The following is a 26,302-nucleotide window of genomic DNA, read 5'->3' as shown; positions in this document are numbered from 1 at the left end:
ACACATTTTTACTCTGAAAATTTAACCAAAAACTAGGATGCGTATTATGGTCATATGCACCTTATCATAAAAAAAAATGTCTACCTTGTTTTATTTAGCAATCTGACAGACGGTAAAATAATCGAATTCTTAAATAAAATAATTTGTGAATTCGCTACTAACACATGAAATGTGATCCCACCATATTCCATTTTAATCCCAGCAGTATTTTGACACTTACAAATGACACAATACGGCATAATTGGATTTAAATCGTCAGTTGCGTACTAAGCGACGTCTACAGAATAACTAATGGCCAAAATGTAAAACTACTCAGTTACGAGTAGTTTAGTCGGCTTCAGTTGCGCTTACGCGGTTTCTGGACTATTATAATTCTATGGTTAAGGCTGTAGTCCTAATCGCTTTCGAAAGGGCTGGTCTGAAGGTCACGAAAAAGTCAATAAGATATCGTTTTAAATTTAATATTACAACCAGAATTGTCTTCTTTTTTCAAAAAAAGAAAATACAATTCTATAAAAAAATGGTTTAAGTATTTAAATTTTTATTTTTTAAAGTATTACCGAAGGCATAATTTTAAGTAGAAAAAATGAAAATGTCACAAAAATGTATGTGATTTAAAATGTTTGTATTTTTTTTCAAAAAAAAAAAAAAATTAAAATTTGGCCACCGCCACTTTTATGAAAATATTATCTTCAAATTATTACAATTTTTTTTTTTGTTCAATACTTAGTCTTTATTGAGATCCCAGATACCTAAGTTTAGTCTAAATTTGAAATGGCGTAATCTGCCGGTCTGAGAGTAATTATATTTTAGTTAAATAAAACTTTTAAGAATATTTTTTAACAGAAATACCTTTAAAAAAACAGTGTTTTCATCTAATTTATGTTTTTTTATTATTGCCCGATTAAAAAAAAACGCTCGTTTTAAAATGGCAAAATCGTATGATTCCTAATTTTGCGTTCGTTTCACCCGACTAAAGCCTTAATAAATTAAAGTTCCTATAGCATAAATTGAATAACTGTGTTACATATAATATATCATAACGTAAATACTAACTACAAACTTTTGCTACTACTACTACTACTACCATCACGCCATTTCTCCGTAGGGGTAGGCAGAGAGAATGGACCGCCACACACGTCTATCCTGGCATACAATCCTAGCCTCTTCCACATTCATACATCTTGTCATACATGCCCTTCGGTTCTGCCTGCTTTTGACACGACCAGACTTAAGATTTTGGTTTATCTGATCATGCCATGTCTTCCTTGGTCGTCCTCGTCTCACGTTGCCGTTAATTTTTGCCATATATACTTGTTTTACCATTCTTTCGTCATCCATTCGTTCCACGTGACCAAACCATATCAGAGACCCTTTCTTAATCTTATCAATTATACTTGACTCAGATTTACACTCTCGCCTGATTTCATCATTCGTAACCCTGTCATACATTGATTTCCCACACATTCGTCTAAGAGATCGCTTTTCAACCGCGTTCACTCGGCTTTCATCCTTCCTCTGCCAGTTCCATGTTTCACTTCCATACATAAGTGTTGGGACTATAACTCCGTTGTGCACTGCCAGTTTAGCTTCGATTGACATATTTTCATTAGAAATTACTGTGCTTAGTGCTCCGTTCATTTTGTTGCCCGCATTCACTCTTCTTTCAACATCTTTTTCTACTCTTCCATCTCTTGAAAACATGCTTCCCAGATACACAAATTATTCTACTTGCTCGAGACTTTTAAATACTTTTTTAACTTTGATTTTAATTTTTAAACTAATTCCATTTATGTTTTTTTTCCTTCTCTTTTTTGTGCTTATTATTATTGTATTAAAAATAGTTCAAAGATAACCTTAGATATAATTATAATATAATACGGAAATTTCACTGGTCCATTAGAGTTAAGTCTAGCTGTGTCAAATATAAAACTATGTAACCGTACAGTATGTTTCCTGAATAAAAGAAAAGAAAAGAAAAGAAAAAAACAACAACGAACCAAAAGCGCTAGAAAACAACTAATTTACTTACTAATTTTAATGAATTTGTAAGGTTTAAAATAAAAAACCGTAATTTTGGGCGTTTTTAACCTATTAATTCATTCAAATAAGTTTCGATTTCGACTAAAAATCTTGATTCGGTCAGTCCGTAATTATTATGACTCGTTTACAATTTCATGCCAGACTTAGTATATTCCTAATACTTATAGTACAAGCTTACAAAACATAAATAAATGCACTGCTAGTGTTTTTAGTCAGGACCGCCTGCGCTACATAGCCAAAATATAACCAGTATTAAAAAAGTTTTCTGTCCGACCAGATTTTTGTCATTTACAGCATAGCATTAAAATTTCTGTTGATATTATAAATGGATAAAATAGTAATCAAAGTTCTTATTCTGATAATAAATGTTTAATAAAATGGAACAGAACCAACACGGGTTGTGGTCTATAGGATGTGGTACGCTCGCTTAATTTTTATCAGACCAAGTTTCCTTTTGGAATAACACAATTATCTATTTCTGGTGAAATTTCACATTAGTCGTAATATTTACCTCAAATGACTGTTTTATGTAAAACAATACGCTGATTTAAAAATATCAAATAATAAACAACTTTGATATTTTCATACGCTTCGAAGTATATTCATTATTTTATACCCACGATTATTGATGATCGAAACAAATACCCGCTGAGATGACAAGAAATAAAAAATTATATGGTTAATGTAAATAAAAATTAAGTTTATGAATATTATAAGCGACATTTTTGACAATAAGGATGGCGTGACATATATTATTGTGGGAATAAGGAATTTCAGTGCTACAGGAAATTGTTGTGAATGTTTTCTAACACAATTTATTAATGATGTAATAACTTATATTTACATATAAGTTATTAATTTAAAAAATACTTGGTACACTTCCACTTATTTATTTTGACCAATTAGCGCTTTCACCCTATAATGGGCATCTTCAGACTGGTGAATAAATACAATACGAAATATTTCCATGAAACAGTATTGTATTGTATTTTTTCAACTTATTTTTAAATGTACCTACACTTAAGATAATATTTAGTTTTATATGAATTACCCTTACACTGTATAATATTCACCAGTCTGAAGATGCCCATTAGAGTGTGAAAGCGCTAATTGGTCAAAATAAATAAGTGGAAGTGTACCAAGTATTTTTTTAATTAAAAACTTATATGTAAATATAAGTTATTACATCATTACAATGGAATTCCATCAAGAATTGTCAATAAATAATTTGAATAAAACAATTTACTAAATTAAAATTTTTCTTAACAATTTAAATTCAATAAAACATTATCGTCGCATTAATTTGAATACAATCACAAGTAAATTTTTTTTGTATTTGAGATTCTGATGGAATATTTTTCACTTTACAAAATAGAATCTATCTATGTCATTTAAATTAAGAAAATGTTGACAGAAAAGAGAGCACATTTTCGAATAACGCGTATCTCAAAGATGTACTTTCATTGGAATACTGCGTAAGTCAGTAGGTAATCAGTGGTTAGCATTTGTTGGGATAAAATACAGGTAAACGTCGTTTTGCGCCGGTTCGATTTACAATTACGCTGGTTGGTGCCGGCGTGGGATTTCCCGGTTCGGCTGACACCAGACGACAGTAGGCGCCGCGATTCTAATAACAGGCACACTTTTACACGTTGTTTTATTCTATTACCGTGTACGCGGGCAGCCTATTGTGTGTGTTAAATTGTTTCAGTTAGTTTTCGTTTTGTTTTTAAGAAAAATAAAAAGGTTTGATCATATTTTTCATTTTATTATTATTAAAATTAAAAGAATATTCAAATATTTGTAGTTTATGCTGTGATTCTACAAGAAAGGAAGCAACGATCAAAGCAAATGAAATTGGATGCTTTTTAAAAAAAAGTGTGAGAATTTAATTTAGTACCGACGAACTGGTGAGTTAGAGTTTATTATAATAAAATCATTATTTATATCCAGAGATTATTATTTATTTTGTAAACAAATTGAAACGGTATTTATTAAATACATTTATAATTTATTTTGAATATATATAGGAAATGTATTTAATTAACATGTTAGATTGTTCTTAAAATTTTGACACAGAACCTAATCTTATTATCTTCCATTATATTTGTGTTCATTTTACGCCGGTGTCTCTCGAAACGGAACGCCGGCATAAAACGACGTTTTCCTGTACTTAAAAATCTGTATGCCTTAAAAACATCAATATTTGGTAAGAAAAAACCAGTAAAGTTTCATACAAAATTACTGAAGTTTGTATTGTCCCGGGTAAATTTATCATTCAGTGACTTAAAGTAATACTAACCTCTATCTGTCCTTGTCGCGCGTACGACGGGTGGTTCTTGAGTATCTTGATGGCCACAATCTCATTGGTGCCCTTCTTCCAGCACTTGACCACCTGGCCGAAGGTGCCACGGCCCAGGAACTCCAGCACCTCATACTGGTTGGCCGACGAGTAGAGCACCTCGTGCTGGACCAGCTGGTAGTCGCCATCTCCGCCTCCGGATCCTGCCCGCCCCGAAGGAAGGAGAGACGAGGGTAGAGGGATCCGAGATGATCGAATGAAATTAAGGTTGCGAGAGAGATTGATCCAATGTTGTATTGGTTGTGAGAAAGATTGACCCAATGTTATATTGGTTGTGAGAAAGATTGATCCAATGTTATATTGGTTGTGAGAAAAATTGATTTAATGTAATTTTGATTATGAGAGAGATTAATCCAATGTAATTTTGGTTATGAGAGAGATTGATCCAATGCAAAGGTGGTCATAAGATAGAATCATTCAATGTAATAATAGATCATGCGAGATTGATGTAATTTATGCAAGATAGATCCAATGTAATGACGATCAAGTGAGATATTGATCCAATGTAATGAAGATCAAGTGAGATATTGATCCAATGTAATGAAGATCAAGTGAGATATTGATCCAATGTAATGAAGATCAAGTGAGATATTGATCCAATGTAATGAAGATCAAGTGAGATATTGATCCAATGTAATGACGATCAAGTGAGATATTGATCCAATGTAATGAAGATCAAGTGAGATATTGATCCAATGTAATGACGATCAAGTGAGATATTGATCCAATGTAATGAAGATCAAGTGAGATATTGATCCAATGTAATGAAGATCAAGTGAGATATTGATCCAATGTAATGATGATCAAGTGAGATATTGATCCAATGTAATTGTTTAAGATTTTTTTTAAGGTGGGTCGGGGAAGGCGAGCGGCGGTCGACAGTATCCATATGTGGAGGAAAAAGAAAAATACAGCGTTAGCGCATCTATGTCATGGCAATAAAATGGAACATCAATCAAATTTATACATTTATATTACAAAATTTGGCAGTGAAAGTTCTTTTCAGAGGGTAAGAGTTCTTTGATTAATTAAACAAGTGCATAAAAGCAATTTTTGACTGTGTAAAAAATGGAAATATGATTTTATTTTAAGTTGTAGACTGGAATCGGTGAACCAATTTAGCGCCCTATGGACCAATCAGTGCGAATAGTTCATTTTCATATCAGAGGTACCTAACGCAGATATGTTTCATAATTTATTTGGTATTAATGATTTAATTCAATAATATACTAGTAAAAATAAAATAGAATATAATAAAAAATTAAAAGTAATGGAAAAACTATTTATTTTATGGTAGAATCTTAATTAAAAATGGTTTCAGTTATTTTACTCGGCATTCACATCGTAAAACACCTAATTATCATTTACTGTAAAATACAATAAAATTAACTCTGATCTATGGGAGCGAAGAATGGAATTAGAAAAATTATGATGAAAGTAGGTTAAATGCTGTCGAAATGCGATCCCCCAGGCGAATGTGTGGTAAAACGATGTATGATAGGTGCACAAATGTCGAGATCCGTGAACTGTGTAAGTCTGAGACATGCATTATCGACCGAATCAAGAAAGGGGTGCTGCGTTGGTTTGGACATGTAGAGCGAATGGACAACGAAAGAACAGCTAAAAGGATCTACGATGTGAATGTTGATGGATGCAGAAAACGAGAAAGGCCGAGAAAGACATGGCACGATCAAGTCCATCAAATACTTGAAGATGGACATGTCAAAAGTAGGAATAATCGGCGTGCGTGCATGAGAAGATGTATGAATGTACAGGAAGCGAGGTCTGTATGCAAAGACAGAATGATATGGCGTGCTATCCTCTCTGCCTACCCCTACGGGGAAACGGCGTGATGGTTTGTTAGTTTGTTTTTTTTTTCACCAGCAGGCCCAATTACAGTGGTGAATTACATCACAGAACACCCAGGCTTAAGAAAAATCACATTTTAATTTTTGTGTTCTCACCGGGAATCGATCCCGGAACCTTACGTGCGTGAGTCAAGCGTCTTGACCACTACACCACGGAGGCCGCCTTGATGGTACGCGACTTTCTGGGAATTCTTTCTCAACAGTAAAATTATTTCTAATTTTTATTTATTTTTTAATTATCGCCATAAAAAATAAGCTAATGGTCTGTGTACAAAAATAAATTTGCGAGTCGTAAATGCCACGCGAAATAATTGCTCTCGGTGTGAAATTGATAACAATAAGGAAAGACGAAGAACTGTACTCGCCGTAGGCGTGGGAACTGGGCTCGTATCGCGTTATGTGCAAATAAATTCATCAGGCAGTTAAATACTGCAAAAAGATCCGAATACTTGCACGCCCGACAACGGTACAGCGCACTGAGGCTTTAATAAGTGCGAACGGCGCGGCGTATCTATTATACCGCCTTTGTGTCAAATTAATTTGACGAACACGACATGCTAATTGCGAATACTTTCTAAACCAAGTACGAAAATCGGAATGAAAAAAACGTTTTAATTGATCAAAATTAAATTTCTATTTCTTCGTTTGCGAATTTGCTAACCCGTAATGCTAACTTTACGGGACTGAAAAAAGACGTATATCGTGGGCATACAAGAGAAATTGACCAAGTAACAAAATCAATAATGTTCAGAGGAGCCATTTTAGTGTTTTTCTAGAGTTCAATTAAACGTTGTTATGCAGAAAGCAGCCAGTCCACAATTAAAAAAAATGAGATTGTTATAAGATGCAGTAAGGTCAATTCTATGTTCTGCTAAAAACAGCCAGACCGATTTCATACAAAAAACTGTATTAATCAGCTTCTGAAAATGGTGTCGATTACAAAAACAGCATTTTTCAATTTGCTAAAAACACCCACAGCATTAGGAAAATCTTACCTTTCTTTAAAATCATTGAAACTGGTCAAATACATAATTAGATTCTTGTTTGTTAAAATATTTATAAAGGTTAAATAAACACAGAAATACAAAATAAATGAAAAAGAACAAACAATAAAGAAGTGTTACGTAATAATCTAAGGAATAAATTTTATTAATTAACTTTTTATAAAAAAAAAACATATCAATCTGTCAAATACAAAACGAATACTAACTTACTAACCACTAACTCTAACTAACTCTTCACTCGTGATATCTACCTACAAGTAAAATTGACTGTTACTTGGTCGATTCTTTGGATCTTAAATTTACTAATAAAAGTGACTATGTGTGTTGGTCAGTTTTACTTGTCAAAAATCTTTGAGCTTCTATCAAATGGACACATATTTGAAAAACTATTTTTTTTAGAGTGTCGGATCGACTTGGCATTTTTACCAGTCAAGCATTATGCTAATACGATGTCAAAAAGTCAATAATCTCAAATTCGACATTTTTGCAAATGGTCACTTTTACTTGTATAACCACGATATTATGTATTATTTACTATTGGATGTAATAAATTTATGTGTTTCGGATGTCTTTATATCAAAGAATTATAATATACCGGAAGGCGCGCATAACCAAGTTTGCATACATCGTACTGTGTCCAAAAGTTAACCATACGCCTCCACCCCGCCTGCGCGCATGCGTGAAGTGGCCGCGTGATGTTGCCAGACCGTGAACAATACGCTGTCATAACACAAATATAAGATAATTTTGTGTTATGTTACGTTTTACCACAAAAAAAAATTACTGACTTGACTTTTAAAACATATAATTTTATTAAGCAAACTTAAAAAAAAATATTTGGTAATTAAGTAAATTATTACGGTTCAATATTATAGTAAGGATTATTAATGGAAAGCCGGGTAAAAAAAATCGACTACCCTGGCAATACTAACAAAATGTCCACAATGTTTTATTTAACAATCTGACAGACAGTAAAATAAATAATATTATTTGTGAATTCACTACTTACACATGAAGTGTGATCCCACCGTGTTCCCTTTTAATCCCAGCAGTATTTTGACACTTACAAACGACAACACGGCATAGTTGAATTTAAATCGGCAGTTCCGTACTAAGCAACGTCTACAGAGTAACTAATGACCAAAACGAAAAACTACTCATTTATGAGTTGTTTAGTCGGCTTCAGTTTGATGCGCGTACGCGGTTTCTCGACATATTTGCATGAACATTTAAAGCATCTTCATCGGTAACCCATAATTGAACATGTTTAAAAAAAAATAAATGCATATTTTGCTTTTCATACAGAAAACTCTAAAGAATTTTACTTTGTAGATAAAAATTGAAGATAAATGTTAACTTCCCATTGTAATTGGGGCCCGATCCGTCAGTCCGCGACACTAGCCACGGGACCACAACACAACTCGGTTATATAAATATATAAACGCATTAAAGTCACATTATTTATAATATATAACCCGGCAACACTTTGTGAAAAAAATCTTTCAAACAAAAATAATAAAATTCAAATAAATTAATTTTAACTGTACAATTATTTTTATATAATAAATTACGATGAACTTCCACCAAGAATTTTCACTAACAAACTTAAGTTTTGCCTAAAAATTATTTTCCTTATTTAATTAATTTTATGTTCATTATTTCCTAGTGTACTTTTTACAACACTTATGCATGTTGACTACAAAAACCTAGATAAACCTAGAATGAAATATCAAAGAGATTACAAACAAATAAAAAAACTATTAGGTACGCCGTTTTCCTTTGGGTTGAATTTGGTGATGCCATGTCTTCCTTCGAATCGCAAATCCTTTTAGCCGTTCTTTCGCTGTCCATTCGCTCTACATGTCCAAACCAACGCAGCACCCCTTTCTTGATTTCTCTTTCTCGATAAAACTAGGCTCAGCCTTACGTAATGCGCGGATCTCGACTTTTGCGCACCTATCATACGTGTTTTTACCACACACTCGCCTGAGAGGTTGCGTTTCGACAGCTTTCAGCCTACTTTTATAATTATTTTTCCAGTTCCATATTTCGCTCCCATACATAAGGGTCGGCACCAGAACTCCATTGTGAACAACTAGTTTTTCCTTCTACGACAAACATTTTTTTGGCCAAGTTAAATGTAAGTCTACGGTTCACCCTGTTTCCGGCACTCACCCTCCTTTCAATATCTTTCTCAATATTACATTACGATTAAATTGTAATTTGAACTCTGTAATTATCAATATGCCCGAGGAGGCGAAACAGTTGTCACTTCACTATGGATGGTGATATTTTTGAACTGATCAATGTTAACAAATTTTTTTATTCAATAAACGCATTTTTGTTATTAATTAAATCAAAACTTAAAACTAAGGGAAGGTTTGGTTAGTAATGGACTGTCGGCGATAGTGTGTAAGAATGGTTTTGGTTAAATGACTTATAATTTAATAGATACGTTACAAGCGCGTAAAAGACTGCATTTCAATTCGTGGGTAATAGGGAAATATCACTTTTTTTTACAATTTTAAATTAACGAGGGTCTATGAAATACTGTCGAGTAAAAAAAATTTTTTTGTACTCATTAGTAGGATATATTTTTTTTAAATTTGTAATTTTGAATTCAAGCGAAAACGGTTCATTGCATTGGCCACGCCCCTAATAAGACACGATTGGGATTGGGTTGGGGATTTTGAACTTTGTTTGCGACCGTTTAAAAAAAAACAGAATATCGTCACAAATCTTGACGTCACAATTTTCAAGGTCAAACATGTCGCGATTTTTTTAAAACAATTTTATTTTTTTAATTATGTATGAAAACATTTCTCCACAATATCGACATTGATTTCGAAAATACAATAAATTTTTCTAAATCTATTTCACGTGTTTTTATTGTAGTATGTGATATTTCCCTATTGCCTTGCTTGCCTCCATTCTTCTATTCTTCATTCTCTAACGGACTTCCGTTGTGATCAGACGTGACGCTACGAAGAATAATGCCGTCGCGTATGGTGAGAAAATACTTTAATTACACCGTAACTGTACAGACATATTATCGTAAATATTCTATTCGTAAATAAAAATCCTATTTTTTAAAAGTTTGAGATTAGCAATTAGCAAAAATTGACAAATCTGCTTTCCTTCCATACTTTTACTTTTCAAATATCTTGATATTTTTATGTTTTTTCATTATGTATTTTTGTATTATTTAATTTAGTACTTACTCTTATTTGGCATATTATTTATTACTCCTATTTTTAACTAAAGTATAAAGTGAGTTTCTAGAAACCATATCTCAATTATCGTTTCAATTATGTTTTTATATATGTGTTCTTTTTCTATTCATTTCAATGATACTATTATTTTGTTTTTTTTTCAATACTACTATATTTTACTATTATTTTGTCTATTTGATTATATATGAATCTAAATTTATATAATTTATATTTTAATATTTATATCTTTTTTACATTGTATTCTTTGGAATTTTATTATTTTTTTACTTATACCTTGTTTTTCTGGATTGTTATTCTATTGCATCATGTCATTATAATTTAATCTAATTAATTTGACTGTGTATTTTTTATTGTTAATTATTATGGCTTGACACAGGCGCAGCCTAAAAAGCCTTAATGAGTTCACTTATATATTTTAGCGAGTGTAATTTTGAATGAATAAATAAATACATAAATAAATAAATTTATGCAATATATTTTTATTTTATTTATTTTTTATTTTGTTTATTAAGAAATTTTTTTAAAAACCTAGAAGGATGTAGCTAGCACAGGAATGACATGTCTATTTACTATACGCCAGTGTTTAGATTATTGCGAAGAGTGTTTATTGGGACGATAATTTCATGGGAAGCGGTTTACCCGAGAGCAGCTATCGAGTCAAAACACTCGTTCAAAGACTCTGGTCTATTTCACACACAGACTGGCATCTGAAGCGTAAGACTGATTAACATAATTTCATTTAACAGGTGAATTATAAAGCCGCATTCAGTGAACTATTTTATCTGGGGCATGTTGTTGCTTGCTACCGTCTGCTTGCTGGGCGAGGTTGTGGTGTGTGGGTCAGTAAATGGGGTATAAACAATAGTGTGTAACGTTTGGGGTAACCTTGCCGCCAACCACCCGCCCCAGCTGCTTGCTGCGCGAGGTGTGGTGTGGTGTGTGGGTCAGTAAACAGGGTATTAACAATCGTGTGTAACGTTTGGCGTAATCTTGCCGACAACTATCCGCCCCAGCTGCTTGCTGCGCGAGGTGTGGTGTGGTGTGTGGGCCAGTAAACAGGGTATTAACAATCGTGTGTAACGTTTGGCGTAATCTTGCCGACAACTATCCGCCCCAGCTGCTTGCTGCGCGAGGTGTGGTGTGGTGTGTGGGTCAGTAAATAGGGTATGAACAATCGTGTATTACGTTTGGCGTTACCTTGCGGCTGGGGCGGGTGGTTGGCGCCGCCCGCCGCCAGCTGCTTGCTGTGCGAGGCCGTGGTGGGGCGCGCGTGGCGCGCGCAGCACGGCGCCCGGCTGGGGGGGCCGGCCTGCGCCTGCACCTGCGGCTGCTGGGGGCTGCTCTGCTGGCCGGGGGCCGCGAGACCATCTCCCGCTCCCGCTACCGCTCCCTGCGCGCGCCGGGGCCGGCAGCCGCACGAGCACGAACAGCACGCCCTCTAAAAATGAGAAAATAATTCTTTAGAAATTTTTAATAATTTCTTATATTTTATTATATTCTAATACATAGGGATCAGTACTAAATAGGCTTTAGGGCTCCGTCTACAATGGGAAGTTAACAGAATTATCTTAAATTTTCTATAAAGCAAAAAGGTTTTTTCAAAACAAAATGTGTCGTTAACATATAATTGAACACGTTTTAAATAAAAAATATGAACTTTTTCGTAATAAAAATTCGATTTTACTTTGACAATTATTGAAGATATCTCTCTCAACTTCTCATTGTAATCAGGGCCCTGCGGGGGAATTACAATCGGAAGTTAACAGAGTTATCTATAAAGTAAAATCGAAATTTATGTACGAAAATGCGTATATTTGTATGAAAATTAAAGTATCTTCATCGGTAACCTGTAATTGCACACGTTTAGAGAAAAAATGCATGCGTATTCTATATTTCATACGGAAAACTTAATTTTACTTTGTAGATAAAATTGAAGATAACCGTTAACTTTCCATTGTAATATGTTGCTATACTGGCACACAAAGCGTTAAGAAGGCCAGCTCAGTACCCTATGCACCATTAGGTACGGACGATGGAAAAATTAAAGTCAGGAAATCAGTTCTGAAGATAAATTCGAACCGAGGACTTCTAAGTCACGCGTCAGCGACAATGAAACGATAGTCCGATTTTAAAGTTAAATGCACGAGCTTCGACACAGTTTTCGACCTGATTCACTTCACCATCCTCCTACGGCCGGCAAACGAGATTCGGCCGAGTGTTGCGCCCGCTTGGAACTAGTTTGTTTATATTTATATTCTCAGCTCCGGGAGTGGAACGGGCTAGACCCGCTCCGCTCGCGACCCGCTTAGCCACGGCGGATGGCGGACAATACTTTACGACGGAATAATAAAATTGTGTTCAATCGGACATGGTCCCATTGTTTATGCGCCCACCACGCCTATACATTGAAAGTACGTGGGTGTTACTCGATGTCCGCAGATGTACTCACTGTACTTGATAAAAAATATCACAGTTAAGTTCGGTTTGTTGTATTATTTATGTATTATAAACATCGTCGATGCGTTTTGTAGCTGCACGACTTTTTGTGATGTTAGCTATCATATTATTTTTATCATATTATGTAAATGTTATCAACTATCAAATATCTAAATTTAGTAAATGGGATCCAGAATTTCAACCGTCCACGTGCTCAGTAGCTGCAAGACTTGTTGTTATCTAACTTCTATTTTTGTAAATTTGCTTTTTATTTCTTTTTTCAAAATATCACTTAAACTCTAAACTTCATTGTCAAATATTATTTTTTTTTAACATGAAAATGTAAATAGGGGCCAGATTTCTTATTGTCCATGCGCTCTGTAGCTGCAAGACGTGCTGTTATCTAGCTCCTATATATCATAATTGAAGACGAGGAACTAGAATCACAACCGTCCATGCGCTCTGTAGCTGCAAGACGTGCTGGGATATTTATTTATTGTACAGCTCCCTTGAGATGATTTTCACAAAAATGGCGCTATATAAATTATCCAAACATTATTATTATTATTATATGTATATTTTTATTAGCACCAAAACAGAAAAACAAGAGAGAGAAAAAAGAAATCAAACCCGTTTTATAACTTTTAAGTCCAGAACACAATATATCAACCTTATTCTCATACTGATTACCATATATCGTCGTCCATATTTCAAAAAGGCGTATCTTGTTTTGAGTTATGAATATTTTAATAAAAATTAAGTTATATTTATGGAATAAATGGGCACAATACTGTATTAAAATACTAATGAAAAACCCAGCAAAATACAGTAAGATTGTTTTTTTTAATAATTTTTAAGGCGAAAAGTTTCCAAACAAATTCCTGAAAAGTCGTCTAAAAAATTAACAAATTCAAAATACGCCTTTTAAAAAGGTGGACAACGATAAGTGGAGCCTAAGGATAGGTTAATGCATGTTATAGTTGGTCCTAGAACTTGCAGAACAAAAACGAGATCTGCGGCGGATAAGTCGACCAGGTACACGGAAACACACCAACAATATTTTTTTTTAAATAATGTAAATCCGTGAGGGTCTATAAAATTATTTTGAATTTAAAAAGAACCCAGGACCCTTCGTTTGCGAGTCTCAGCCATTCTCTAAGACTGAAGATGCCAAATTGCGCGTTGAGGAAATAAAATAGTAAAACTTAACCAGTTTTTCACAATTTTATATCAAAATTATTAAGTGCATTTATCACACAGAAAGAAATATTATAAAAACATCAGTTGTTAATTTATTTTCTAACTTTAAAAAACAAATATCATTATTATTATTTGCACCACAACAGGCCAGGACGCCGAATTACCGTGGTGAATTACAGCACAGAACACTAAGGCTTGAGAAAATCACATTATTTGATTTTGTTCTTATCGGGAATCGATCCCGGAACCTTTCGTGTGTGAGTCAACCGTCTTAACCACTACACCACGGAAGCCGCCATAAAATAATCAAAATATTAAAACTACTTTGAAATAAATATACATTATTATTATACGAAATTATATACACGTTTATCGTCACCCCAACTTATAAAACTCGTAAGTTCACAAATGGCCAAAAACGATATTTTTGAGTTTTCTGTTACGACTTCAAATAATCGATATGTGTGTAAAACTTCTATATTCGTACAGTGCTCTGTTATATTTTTTAATTTCGCTTCTGTAGTAAAAACTGTTTTTAATATATTAATTTCCCCCAAACAAAATAGTTTTGGATTTACGAATTTTCCAAGTTAGACCGACGACATCGTATTACAGCCAGGTGGGAAGGCGTATACGAGTACTGTACACAACTTATCGGACATGACAACCTTGCGCCCAATTTCTACGTTTATACGAATGTACCGAGCTGCTTTTTTAGATACATTTAAACCTTAAATGATTCCATGTTTATAGTGCAAAAAATAACTTCAATCAACTCAGTTATACTGAAGTACTTGCTTTAAATTGAAATGAAATTAATGCCTATACAACTCATAAGCTGGTTTTAAAAGTTATTTTGTTAGTTAGGAAAATACGAGAAAGATTTCTAGTAAGAGTCTTCGGATGAAGTTTTTCCACTTTATATTATATGGCACAATTATTAAGGAGAGGCAGTGGTAAGCCAGCACGCGTGAGTTAGGTATTTTATACGACGCACAAACACACGTTTCCCGTAAGTAGATGTATCAGCAATACACCAAGCAAAGCGACGTCCGTCCGGCTCCGATGTTCATCCGACTCATAGATTATCAAACTTATTTTGATTACTGCCCACGGGGGTTGGTGATGAGGGGGGGGGGGAGTCGATACATAAAACTGATCCAATTCGAAAAAAAAATAAGACTATATTTGCATTCTACAGAAAATAATTATACCCTCCATCACCTTTTTTTATAAAAGGAATAACCCGCCAAGCAGCGGCGGCTTTCCTTTATGTCCATTGGGTCAATGGCCCCCCAAATTTTGCTACTAATAAAAAAAAAATTGTACCTAAAATATATTATAAAGAAAGTACATAATATAATGTAATTAGGTTTTATAATTTATATTTTTAAATCATTCATTCAAATTTATAATGACCTATTAACCTTCGTATTTCTATACACGTTATCTAGAATATTATTAAGAAAAATCACCGCCCGCGCGGGTCAATTCTATAACTGTCCCAAAGTTAATGTTTTCTCTCTACATTTTCGCATGAGAAAGAAAGAGATGAAACGTATCGTACGTATATGAATATCGAAACATTTCACCTAAAATTTGTTGGAACGCGGGCATTGTCCCGGTAGAGATAACAATATGAAACAAGGAAGATTAAAATAAGATTGATTGATGATCATAAGATTGATAGATGCACTTCTACGTGTATTTATATCTAAATGAAATGGATTTTTATAATTGTATTTATATGGAAAACTGATTTGGCTTGATTTTATGTTTTTTTATAATGCTGTGTATAATTTGTTGTATTGCTGTTGTTTTTCTGAATAAAAAAAGATAATAATAATTATAATATTGGCATTGGTCTAGACTGGAAGAGATACGGTGACAAATGAATTCCAATGTATTTTACATACCTACACTAAAGAAGGACGAATTCGTTATTAGTTATTATGTGAGTATAAAGACATATGTTATTCGGGGGTGTTTGTGTATTTTAATTGCATCTTTCATTATTCGTGCAAAAGCATAAGCAATGACGACGGGCTGAAATTAAACTCAACATGGTTCCCGGCACTACACACTACAAAAATGACACGGAATGTCTCTACTGCCGACTGCGACACGGTACAAATTACTAGTACATAAACACTTTTTTTCTACACTACACACAGTTAACCCTGAAAGTAAAGAACCAACTTACACGGGATCACACAAAAAATATACATACATATAGAAGATTATTCAAATTTGCAAACAAAAACAAAAAAAGACAGTCTATAACTTATTTGTGCGTATATATCTTCTGGTTTCTGGAACAAGTTGGTAACTAACATTTTACTAAAGTCCTTAAAATACATGATTAGAATGACAGTTGTCAGCAAAAGTGACGACATAACTTTGTAGTGTCGTCTAAGGATTGACACACGAAAAATCATTCGTATCTGGTATGTTAATTTATTTTTTGAATACAATGCTTGACATATAAATCAGCATAAATATATAAAATCAGCTTTGAAATTTAAAAAAAAACTAAAATAAACCTAATTATTAAAGACGTTCTTGCAAGGTTCCATCATTTTGCAAAAACGTCAGAGATGGGACAAATTGATCAATGTAAATTGATCGAATAAAAAAATAATTTATTTGATGTTGTTTATGAAAAAAGTATAAATGTCTTATTTTTTGGTGGTGGTCTTAAACACACTAAAATAGGCTTTTTTGCGATTTTATATATATTTTTGGAAACAGAGTTTCATGTTTGAATGAATCGATTTGATCGGTACATGTCAGTGATCAGTAATTTCCAATCACTATTGACATAAGTTTGACAGTTGTCATTTTAATCAAGCTACAGTTAATTTAATTAAGGACTACAGTTGGAAGATACTGCATTTTTAAAGTTAAAAGCTGATCCCCAACCAAAAATTTTAATAAAACCGCGATATAAAATATGACGTAAACAAGGATTATTTTATGGCAGTTATGAAGAAATTTCATTTTTCGAAAATTCGTTGTGCCAAAACGACGATATATTTTATTTAATGTCCATAGACACCTAGGGTTGCGCCTAAATATTTTAGTGGATTCTTGCTACTTCTGATATTTAATTTCTCCAAGGTACGCTACCAGCCCCGACCCCTTAGCATGTTGTGCCTTCGTTTCGTTAGTTCGTTCGTATCCTACACGTGTATCTCACAGTTCTGCTCTGAATACAGTACAATACAGTTCTGAGCGTAAAAATAGAACTAGAAACCTGGACGAGTGTTTTGACTCGATGGCAGCTCTCGGGTAAAAATCTTAAAAAAAGAAACCGAGTGGAGATAAGCCCGCCTCGTAGTGTTGTGGTTAGGGTGTTCGCCCACCAGGTTTGAGGTCCTAGGTTCGTTAGCTAACAGGGTAAACGGGAAATATTGTTGTATATTTCAATATTCATGGACTGGCCTCTTGAAGCGTTTGACTGATCACCTTACCTTCCATGTAAAAAAATAACCGATCCATATACACTGCAGTTGGAACTCAAATACAGAGCTCTATGCATCACTGGGTGTGGATAAGGAGATGATGAATGCCATCATAATTGTATATTGCTCTCGTTTCCACTACATTAGAGATGGAAATTTCAGTTTTTTAAAAGAAGTACCAGTTACCGTTTCACAAATCAATCTGTTTCTAAAACACATTTTACAACAATATTTAAACTGTTACTTGTAACGAGCCACGCTGCTCTCAACTGTTATTATTAAACAGTTTTTCATTTATTTAATTTTCATGCGGGGGTGGCAAGGTTTTGTCAGACTGCTCTACAAACTTGCTCATTTGAAACCCCGACTAATTTTTTTTCAAAGTAACAGTTTAATTTTCTTATGAGACGACAGCTGTTTCCGAAAAATTACGGATTTTTTTTATCCCAGTAACAGTTTATTTTTTGGTGAAAGTGTTTCAGCTGATTCGGAAGAATTAACATTTTAAAATAAGAGTTTTGATTTATTTGACTACCTTTTCGAACGAACACTTTGCGGCTCTTATGCTAACTACCTAACCCAACGAAGACTAGCCTCCGTTTCAACAAAACCAGAAATAAAATCGAAAATTTTATCCACAGGTTCGATTTTATTTAACGTTCAACAAATTGGATTCGGTTTAAATCGACGTGTCCTACCTAAGGTGCTTTAACTGCAAATATATTACTTTGCAGGAAATAACTTAAAATGTTCTTTCATCATATTAAAAAACATTTTCTTCGCAACAGTAAAGATTGCCGCTCTTTTACATCACTAAAGTCGACAGACGGCAGATTTGAAGTTATATGGATGTTCAAACATAGGCAAAATGGTAAACGTTACACTGTGTAAAGAGGCCACTTAAACCAGCCAACGACAGGGCATAAGCCCTGTAAATGCCCAGACTAACATATTTATTTCTCTGTTGTAATTTTATAAATCTTTGTAAACATAACAGAGTGTATTAAAATGTAACTAAATGTATTTTATGTTACTATTGTAATGTAAACAATAGGTTTATATTTTATATTTTTATGGTTTATATTTTATCAACTTTTTTTTCATTAGACTATAAGAGATTGCCAGTGGTAATAAGTCCGCCGCTTTACTATGCAGACCATTGTTTTTTATTATTATTTAATGTATCACAATGTATATGTATTATTATTATTACCTGCTATAAATTTATTATTAATCTGATATTTTCTTTGTGTAATATATAATAGGGAAAATTTACTTTTTTTACAAATTTATTTTTTTTAAAAAAAAGGTATATGAAATACTGTCGAACAAAAAAAAAATTTTTGTACTTAGCATAAAAAATATTTTTAAATTTATAATTTTGAATTCCCACGAAAACGGTCCATTGCATTTGCCACACCCCTAATACGTCACGATTCGTGTACATTCTGAATTTTGTTTGTGACCGTTGAAATTGAAATAGAAAATCGTCACGAATCTTGACGTAACAATTATCAAGGCAAAATGTGTCGCGTTTTTGTAGGGACATAATTAAAAAAAAAAAAAGTTATCTATAAAAACATTATACTTTGGCAAACAAATGTTTATCGCAGGAGGCTAAACTAGCAGTTCACAACGGAGTTCTAGTTCCAACTCTAATGTATGGTAGCGAAGTATGGAATTGGAAAAATAATGATGAAAGTAGGTTGAATGCTGTCGAAATGCGATCCCTCAGGCGAATGTGTGGTAAAACGATGTATGATAGGTGCACAAATGTCGAGATCCATGAAGTGTCCGTGAAGTGAAGTGTATAAGGTTTTATTTTTACATCTGAGCATGTTTTTCATTCTTTATTTCCATTCTTAATTACTCTTACAAATTTTCTTCATTTTTAATATTATTTCCATTTGTAAATACTCACTACAAACTACAAACCTTAAAATATATTTTTTTTACTTAAATTTTAATTTTTAAACAACTTTCATTTATCAATATTATGTATCTTTTTTGGGTGATACCGTGTATGTTGGATTTGATCCGACGTTTCGGCTACCATTGCAGGAGCCATCTTCAGGGAAAACTGTTGAAAAAACTGAAAACTGGAAAACTCACAGTTTTCCCTGAAGATGGCTCCTGCAATGGTAGCCGAAACGTCGGATCAAATCCAACATACACGGTATCACCCAAAAAAGATACATAATATTGATAACAGTGACCGTGAAAACCTTCGCACCTATTTAACTTTCATTTATGTTTTCTTTTTCCTTCTCTTTTTTATACTTTCATAATTAACCTTACATTTAATTGCTTTTTAATATGGAAACTTCACTGGTCCATTAGAATTAAGTCCAATTGTGTAAAATATTAAACTTTGTAACTGTACTGTATGTTTCCTGAATAAAAGAAAATAAAAAAAAATAAAAAAATATATAAAAAAAGGCTGAGACATGCATTATTGACAGAATCAAGAAAGGGGTGCTGAGTTGGTTTGGACATGTAGAGCGAATGGACAGTGAAAGAACGGCTAAAAGTATCTACGATGCAAATGTTGATGGATGCAGAAAACGAGGAAGACCGAGAAAGACATGGCACGATCAAGTCCATCAAATACTTGAAGATGAACATGTCAAAAGTAGGAATAATCGGCGTGCGTGCATGAGAAGATGTATGAATGTAGAGGAAGCGAGGTCTGTATGCCAAGATAAGAGTGTTATGGCGTTCTATCCTCTCTGCCTACCCCTACGGGGAAACGGCGTGATGGTTTGTTGTTGTTGTTGTTGAAATACAATTAATTTTTCTAAATCTATTTCATACATTTTTATCGGTATTCGTAGTATGTGATATTTCCCTATTAAATAAAACTGAACAATAATTGAACGTAGTTATGCAGAAAGCAGCCAGGCGTAGAAAAGTGAAACTGAGATAATAGCACCTTTGTGAAAATACTGAATTATCAAATCTACACAACAGTTGGAATGTTTTTGACTTGTTTTTGAAATTATTTTATATCATTATGATTATGTAATCTAATTATGTATTTGACCAGTTTTAATGATTTTTAAATTACCGGAAGATTTTTCGAGTGCTAGGGTGTTTTCTGCTAATTGAGAAATTCCGTTTTTGTGATCGATACCATTTTCATATGGTGATTAATACAGTTTTTTTGTATGAAAGCGGTCTGGCTGTTTTAAGCAGAACATAGAATTGACCTTATTGCACCCGATAACATCAATATCTCATTTTTTCTAAATTGTGGACTGGCTACTTTCTGCATAACTACGTTCAATTGTAATACGTATCCCTCAATATTGGATTTATTTATATTATTATTTTTTGTTTTATTTGGGAAATCAACAGTTCTACATACATATTTTTAGTAAACAAACAGATATAGTGTATAAACTCAGAACTAATAACAAATTTCCACATAGTATACAAAGTTAGTAAAGAAAATATATTACACATCAAATAAACACATACAATTTATACACATAAAAATGTTATTTTCATGTACTCAATAATCAAAGATTTTTAAAATATTTATTTTAAGAACATTAAGTTATTGTAAATTGGGCGGGATAAGCACAAAAATGCTTGAAGAGAGGATTAGGAGGGGAAGGGAGATGTACATATTTATTATTATAATGTCTACTAAGTTACCTAATACACATTTAGTGTAAATTTTAAATCTGACAGAGTGATGTTTGTGTAATCTATATTTTTTAATTTTGTATTGTACATTGAAAAAGACCTACGAAAAAAAGCATTTTTAACATACGATGTTTTACTTATTGGTACATGAAACAGGTGGTACCGTCTACAAATCCTGGCTGGCACATGTATTGTTATTAAACCAAGCAGCTCTGTACAGTCAACCATTCCTGTCATAATTTTGTAAAGCAGTAGTTGGTCCGCACACACTCTGCGGTATTGTAGAGAAATGATTCCATGGAAGGTGGAGGCAGTGAGAGTAGATACATAAGAAATACAGGTTTTGTATTTAAGGTACTTTATAAATTTGTTTTGAATATTTTCTATTCTACTTATATATATGGCATACTGGGGATTCCATATCTGAGAGGCGTATTCCAAATGGCTTCTGACAAATGTATAATATAATGAAATAACGGCCTTTGGATTATCAAAGTGTTTACTCATTCGAATTATGAAACCTAACATGCTCAATGCTTTGGAGGTAATTTTATTGATATGCGATTTAAAAAATAGTTTTGAGTCTAAAACAATCCCAAGATCTTTAATTTCGTGCTTTCTCATTAGTACATTATTGTTTAGTTTGTAATCAAGGAAGAATCATTTCCCAGGAATATATTATGGTAAATTCTATTATATTCTGGTGAAGCATTTAATAAATAATACTAAATTATAAAGTACCGAGTTCCCGGATTCAGATACTCCCGGTACAGCCCCGCGTACTAAAATTAGACTTTCAGATAGCCCCGGGAGGATTAATTATTTCCTGAAATATGGTGAGAATCCTTCGCATCAATTTCTTAAATAAATCTTCAGATATTACGTATTGTTATATGTACGATCGAGAACAGGCATTGCCTTAATGTCCTAAAGGAACCGATGGATCCTTACAAGGCTTAATATTCTCGCTATACCGCACCGTTCCGCTCGCTCGACTTATCCGTAGTGAATGAGTAGAATATTGGGTTATAATTTTGCGTACGTAATATAGAAAATATATAAATAAATAACCGGCCTCTTCTAGGAATGCCTCTTTTGGAGTGATTTTTCCTGTACATGTTTTTTACAGTTTGTGAAATGTTAATTTTTAATGTGTGAGTTTCTAATACAGAATAAAAGTTCTGTTTTCTTAGTGTTTTGAAAAAAATGGGTTTTTTTCTTTCTTGCAAAAGTGTTTTTTTAAATGTGTTTTCCACTACCTTCTCTTTAACTGACTTTTTCGTTTCCGGCCCTGGGTCGGTCCCGTCAAGGCCGGTTAAGAGGGCGTTTACAAACAAACAAAATAAACAAACCATCACGCCGTTTCCCCGTAAGGGTAGGCAGAGAGGATAGAACGCCACAACACTCTATATTTGCATACAGATCTCGCTTCCTCTACATTCATACATCTTTTCATGCACGCACGCCGATTATTGCGACTTTTGACATGTCCATCTTTAAGTATTTGTTGGATTTGGTCATGCCATGTCTTTCTCGGTCTTCCTCTATTTCTGCATCCATTAACATTCGCATTGTAAATATTCTTAGCCGTTCTCTCGCTGTCCATTCGTTCTACATGTCCAAACCAGCGCAGAGCTCCTTTCTTGATTTTGTCGATAATGCTTGTCTCAGCCTTACATAATGTACGCATCTATCGTACATAGTTTTACAACACATTCGCCTGAGAGATCGCATTTCGACAGCATTTTCGAGAGCGTTTACTGTAATAACACTTCCTCAAATGTTTGACCACGAAGTTAAGGCTTTACATATTAATGATATAATGTATTATCATTTAATTTCACCAAGAATGTATCAAACAAATAAACGCTACATGTTATATTGTTACACTTAATTAAAATTACCCTATATAACATACATAATATTTCAAAGATTGTAGGATTTCGTAATTTTTGTCGCATTAAGTTGGCTTAGCTCTAAATTTAGAAACTGGAAAATCGACCTGGTGTACACGTACTGTACCCGATCAAGTTATTTGGTCCAGTTAAATATATCATACTAAACTATATGAAAGTTCATTTATTTTTATGAGAATTTACGATTATGATTACTTGTTTTCAATTGATTACAATAGGGAAACATAACATTTTTTTTTGGGAATTAATAAGGATCAATGAAATACATTCGAGTAAAAAATATTTTTTTTGTACTCAGCATAAAAAGTATTTTTAAATTTATAATTTTGAATTCCCACGAAAACGTTTCATTGCATTGGACACGTCTCTTATACGTCACGATTCTGTTAAATTTTGAATCTTGTTTGCGACCGTTTAAATTAAAATAGAACATCGTCAGGGATCTTGACATCACAGTTGTCAAGGCCAAAAATGTGGCGTTTCTTTAAAGATATATTTTAAAACAATTTCAATTTTTAAATTATGTATGAAAACATTTATCCCGCGAAAACGCTTTATTGCATTGGTCACGCCCCTTACACGTCACGATTTGCATTAAATTTTGACGTTTTGTCATTTCAGTACGTACTTTGTATGAAGAGACCGTCTTATATTATTTCATCCGCGTTTATTTACATATATTAGTATTTTACAACTATTTTTTGTGTATTATGTCTGGAAGAAAATGTTATATATACTGTATAGTACCCAGATGCACAACGAATATGTAATTCAAAATGTCAAAGTCCAAAAAAAAACACACGACAATAACAACCCATACAAATAAATAGTAAGAAAAAATGCCAAACATTGTAGACTAGCATGAATCTTGACGTCACGAATGTCACGATCAAACTGACACCAGGGATGGTATTCCAAACGCTCTCGCGGCCATATTATCTCGTGTATACAAAATACACGAGAAAAACTGTTTTCTCGTGCCGCGAGAGCGGTTCAAAATAGCACCCCTGAAGCGAAAAGCTTTCTTTCATATGTGTAACAAAAATAATCGAGATTGGATTACCAGTGGAGAGCCAAATGTAACAAACACTAAGTGCGTATAAGGGGATAATAATGCTGACTTAGTAGTTAACCTATGGCACATAAAACGATGATTTGAACTAGAATTAATTCAATAAATTTTACGTAATTTTCTTGAGTCTAATAGTATGTGGCGGGACTGTACTTTTGAACATGGAAACCGTGATATCGGTTGCCATAAGCTCTACACCTACACTAAAGAAATAAGACGATTTACCATATCGTGGGAGTAGAGGGGGAGTAATCCTCCAATACGACAGAAATTTTATCCAGGTTCTAAAGTTGAAGGCTGGGATAATAAGGCGATTTATATATTTGTTAGTTCTATGTACTTCGTTTATGGAATGATACATTTATGTAGCTAACTTGATGAATACAACCAAAATAATAAAATAAACAGATATTTTGACAGAAACGGAAGCTTGCGAGAGGAATATGAAAATCTGGGCATTAACGGGGCTTATGACCGTGTAACGTTTTACATTCTAGCTATATGTTAACATCTAAGTTTCTTTCATTTATCCGTCAATTGCTTTTTGTTGATGGTAAATTTATATAGCGGAGTTTGACTAATATTGCGTTTTACGAAATTGAAATTTCATAAAAGCAACTGGATTTTTTACAAAAAAAAGTTTTAAGCATGAGTGAAACCGATAGAAAAACCCGCGGTCCTCAACAGCTTTTGGTTTTGTGGAGGAAGCACTATCAGTGTGATTGAAGTTCTAACGAATTATTTCACACGCTAGAAATGAAAACACGAATAATAATTCAGTGGATTAGGTCCAAAAGCGCTAACGCCAGATTTTTTTTCTCTTATCAACAGTTTATAGACAGCCGATTTAAAAACATGGGACATGATTTTTTTTTTTTTTAAACCAACACATAATAATTAATAATAATTATGGATAACTTATATAGCGCCATTTTCGTAATATAATACCTCAAGGGCGCTTTACAAAGTGATTTTATAAAGATATAAAACAACAAATAACAAGATCAGTTATAGGTTTTATATAGGAACAAAAATATAAAAAAAAACAAAACGTACAGTTCGCTAGGGGTGTAAGTAAGTAGGATGGGAAAATAGGGAAGGATAAGAATAAATAGTATATAAATATAAAACAATGAAAAAATAAATAAAAATGTATATAAATGTACACATACAACATACATACATATACACACACACACATATCCATATATATATATCCATATATATATACATACATATACACCCACATACATACATACATACATATACATACATATACACACACGAACATGAACATATATATATATATATATATATATATACATACATACACACACGAACATATACACTAATGCACATACTTTCGCGTACATATGAGGTATTTAATTCTTTTTTAAGAGGAATAACCCGCTAAGCCTCTTCTTTAGAGGCTTGTCAGCAGGTGGGTAATATGATATGGAAGGAAGTTATGAAAAATATACCACAATACCCAAACCAATTGAGAAAAAAATCTTTCTAGGATTATTGTTTTGCAACCGGCGGGAATCGAACCCGCTACGCTCGTTTCAGAGTTAGCTGTCTTACCAACTGTGCCACGGCGCCCTGTTATAAAACACGTCAATAAGTTCATTTTAACACCACAATATAGCGGAAAAGTGACTCTCTTGTAATATTGCTTTTTTTTTACTGGACAGTATTTCATGGATCTTTATTATTTTTTAAATATTTTTTAAAAAGTCATATTTCCATATTCAAGTCTCGGCTATTTCATGAATAATCTTAATTTCAATATTTATGAAAAAAGATTTCAATTTTAATGAAAACATTTTACTAATAAAAAAATAAATCCGAAAACAGCTCGGGCGACTGGTGTTGCCTCGAAATTAATTTGAAAATGAAAAATGAAGAGTATTTTTAAAAATCCTACCCAAGTCCCTGGAAACGGCTTAAACACGTTATTTATCCAAATAATAATCCGTCATGGCGGACAGGATTTAGAGAGGATTTTCCGGACATAATTATTCCGCAGAAATTTTGACGGAAATTATGAAAC

General features: G+C 33.3%; 1 protein-coding gene across 3 annotated transcripts in view; it reads right to left on the bottom strand.

Annotated features, from left to right (window-relative positions):
• LOC148279041 (uncharacterized) overlaps positions 1–26,302 on the bottom strand; it is a 172,003-nt gene that overhangs the window by 31,572 nt on the left and 114,129 nt on the right. For 2 of the 3 annotated variants that reach the window (XM_088230532.1, XM_088230533.1), the window contains exons 2-3: positions 11,696–11,948; positions 4,346–4,548 (exon numbers count right to left, since the gene is read on the bottom strand). In XM_088230532.1, the coding sequence (XP_088086658.1) occupies positions 4,346–4,548; positions 11,696–11,948 (456 nt within the window). The remainder of the gene's footprint in view (positions 1–4,345; positions 4,549–11,695; positions 11,949–26,302) is intronic. The other variant, XM_088230534.1, reaches the window with a different exon arrangement.

Source organism: Micrasema longulum, unplaced genomic scaffold, assembly GCF_059751315.1.
Source record: "Micrasema longulum isolate JH-2025_06_02 unplaced genomic scaffold, ASM5975131v1 h1tg000778l, whole genome shotgun sequence".
Classification (NCBI taxonomy): domain Eukaryota; kingdom Metazoa; phylum Arthropoda; class Insecta; order Trichoptera; family Brachycentridae; genus Micrasema; species Micrasema longulum.
The sequence above is the reverse complement of the archived record's forward strand: the minus strand, read 5'-3'. Positions and strand labels throughout refer to the sequence as shown.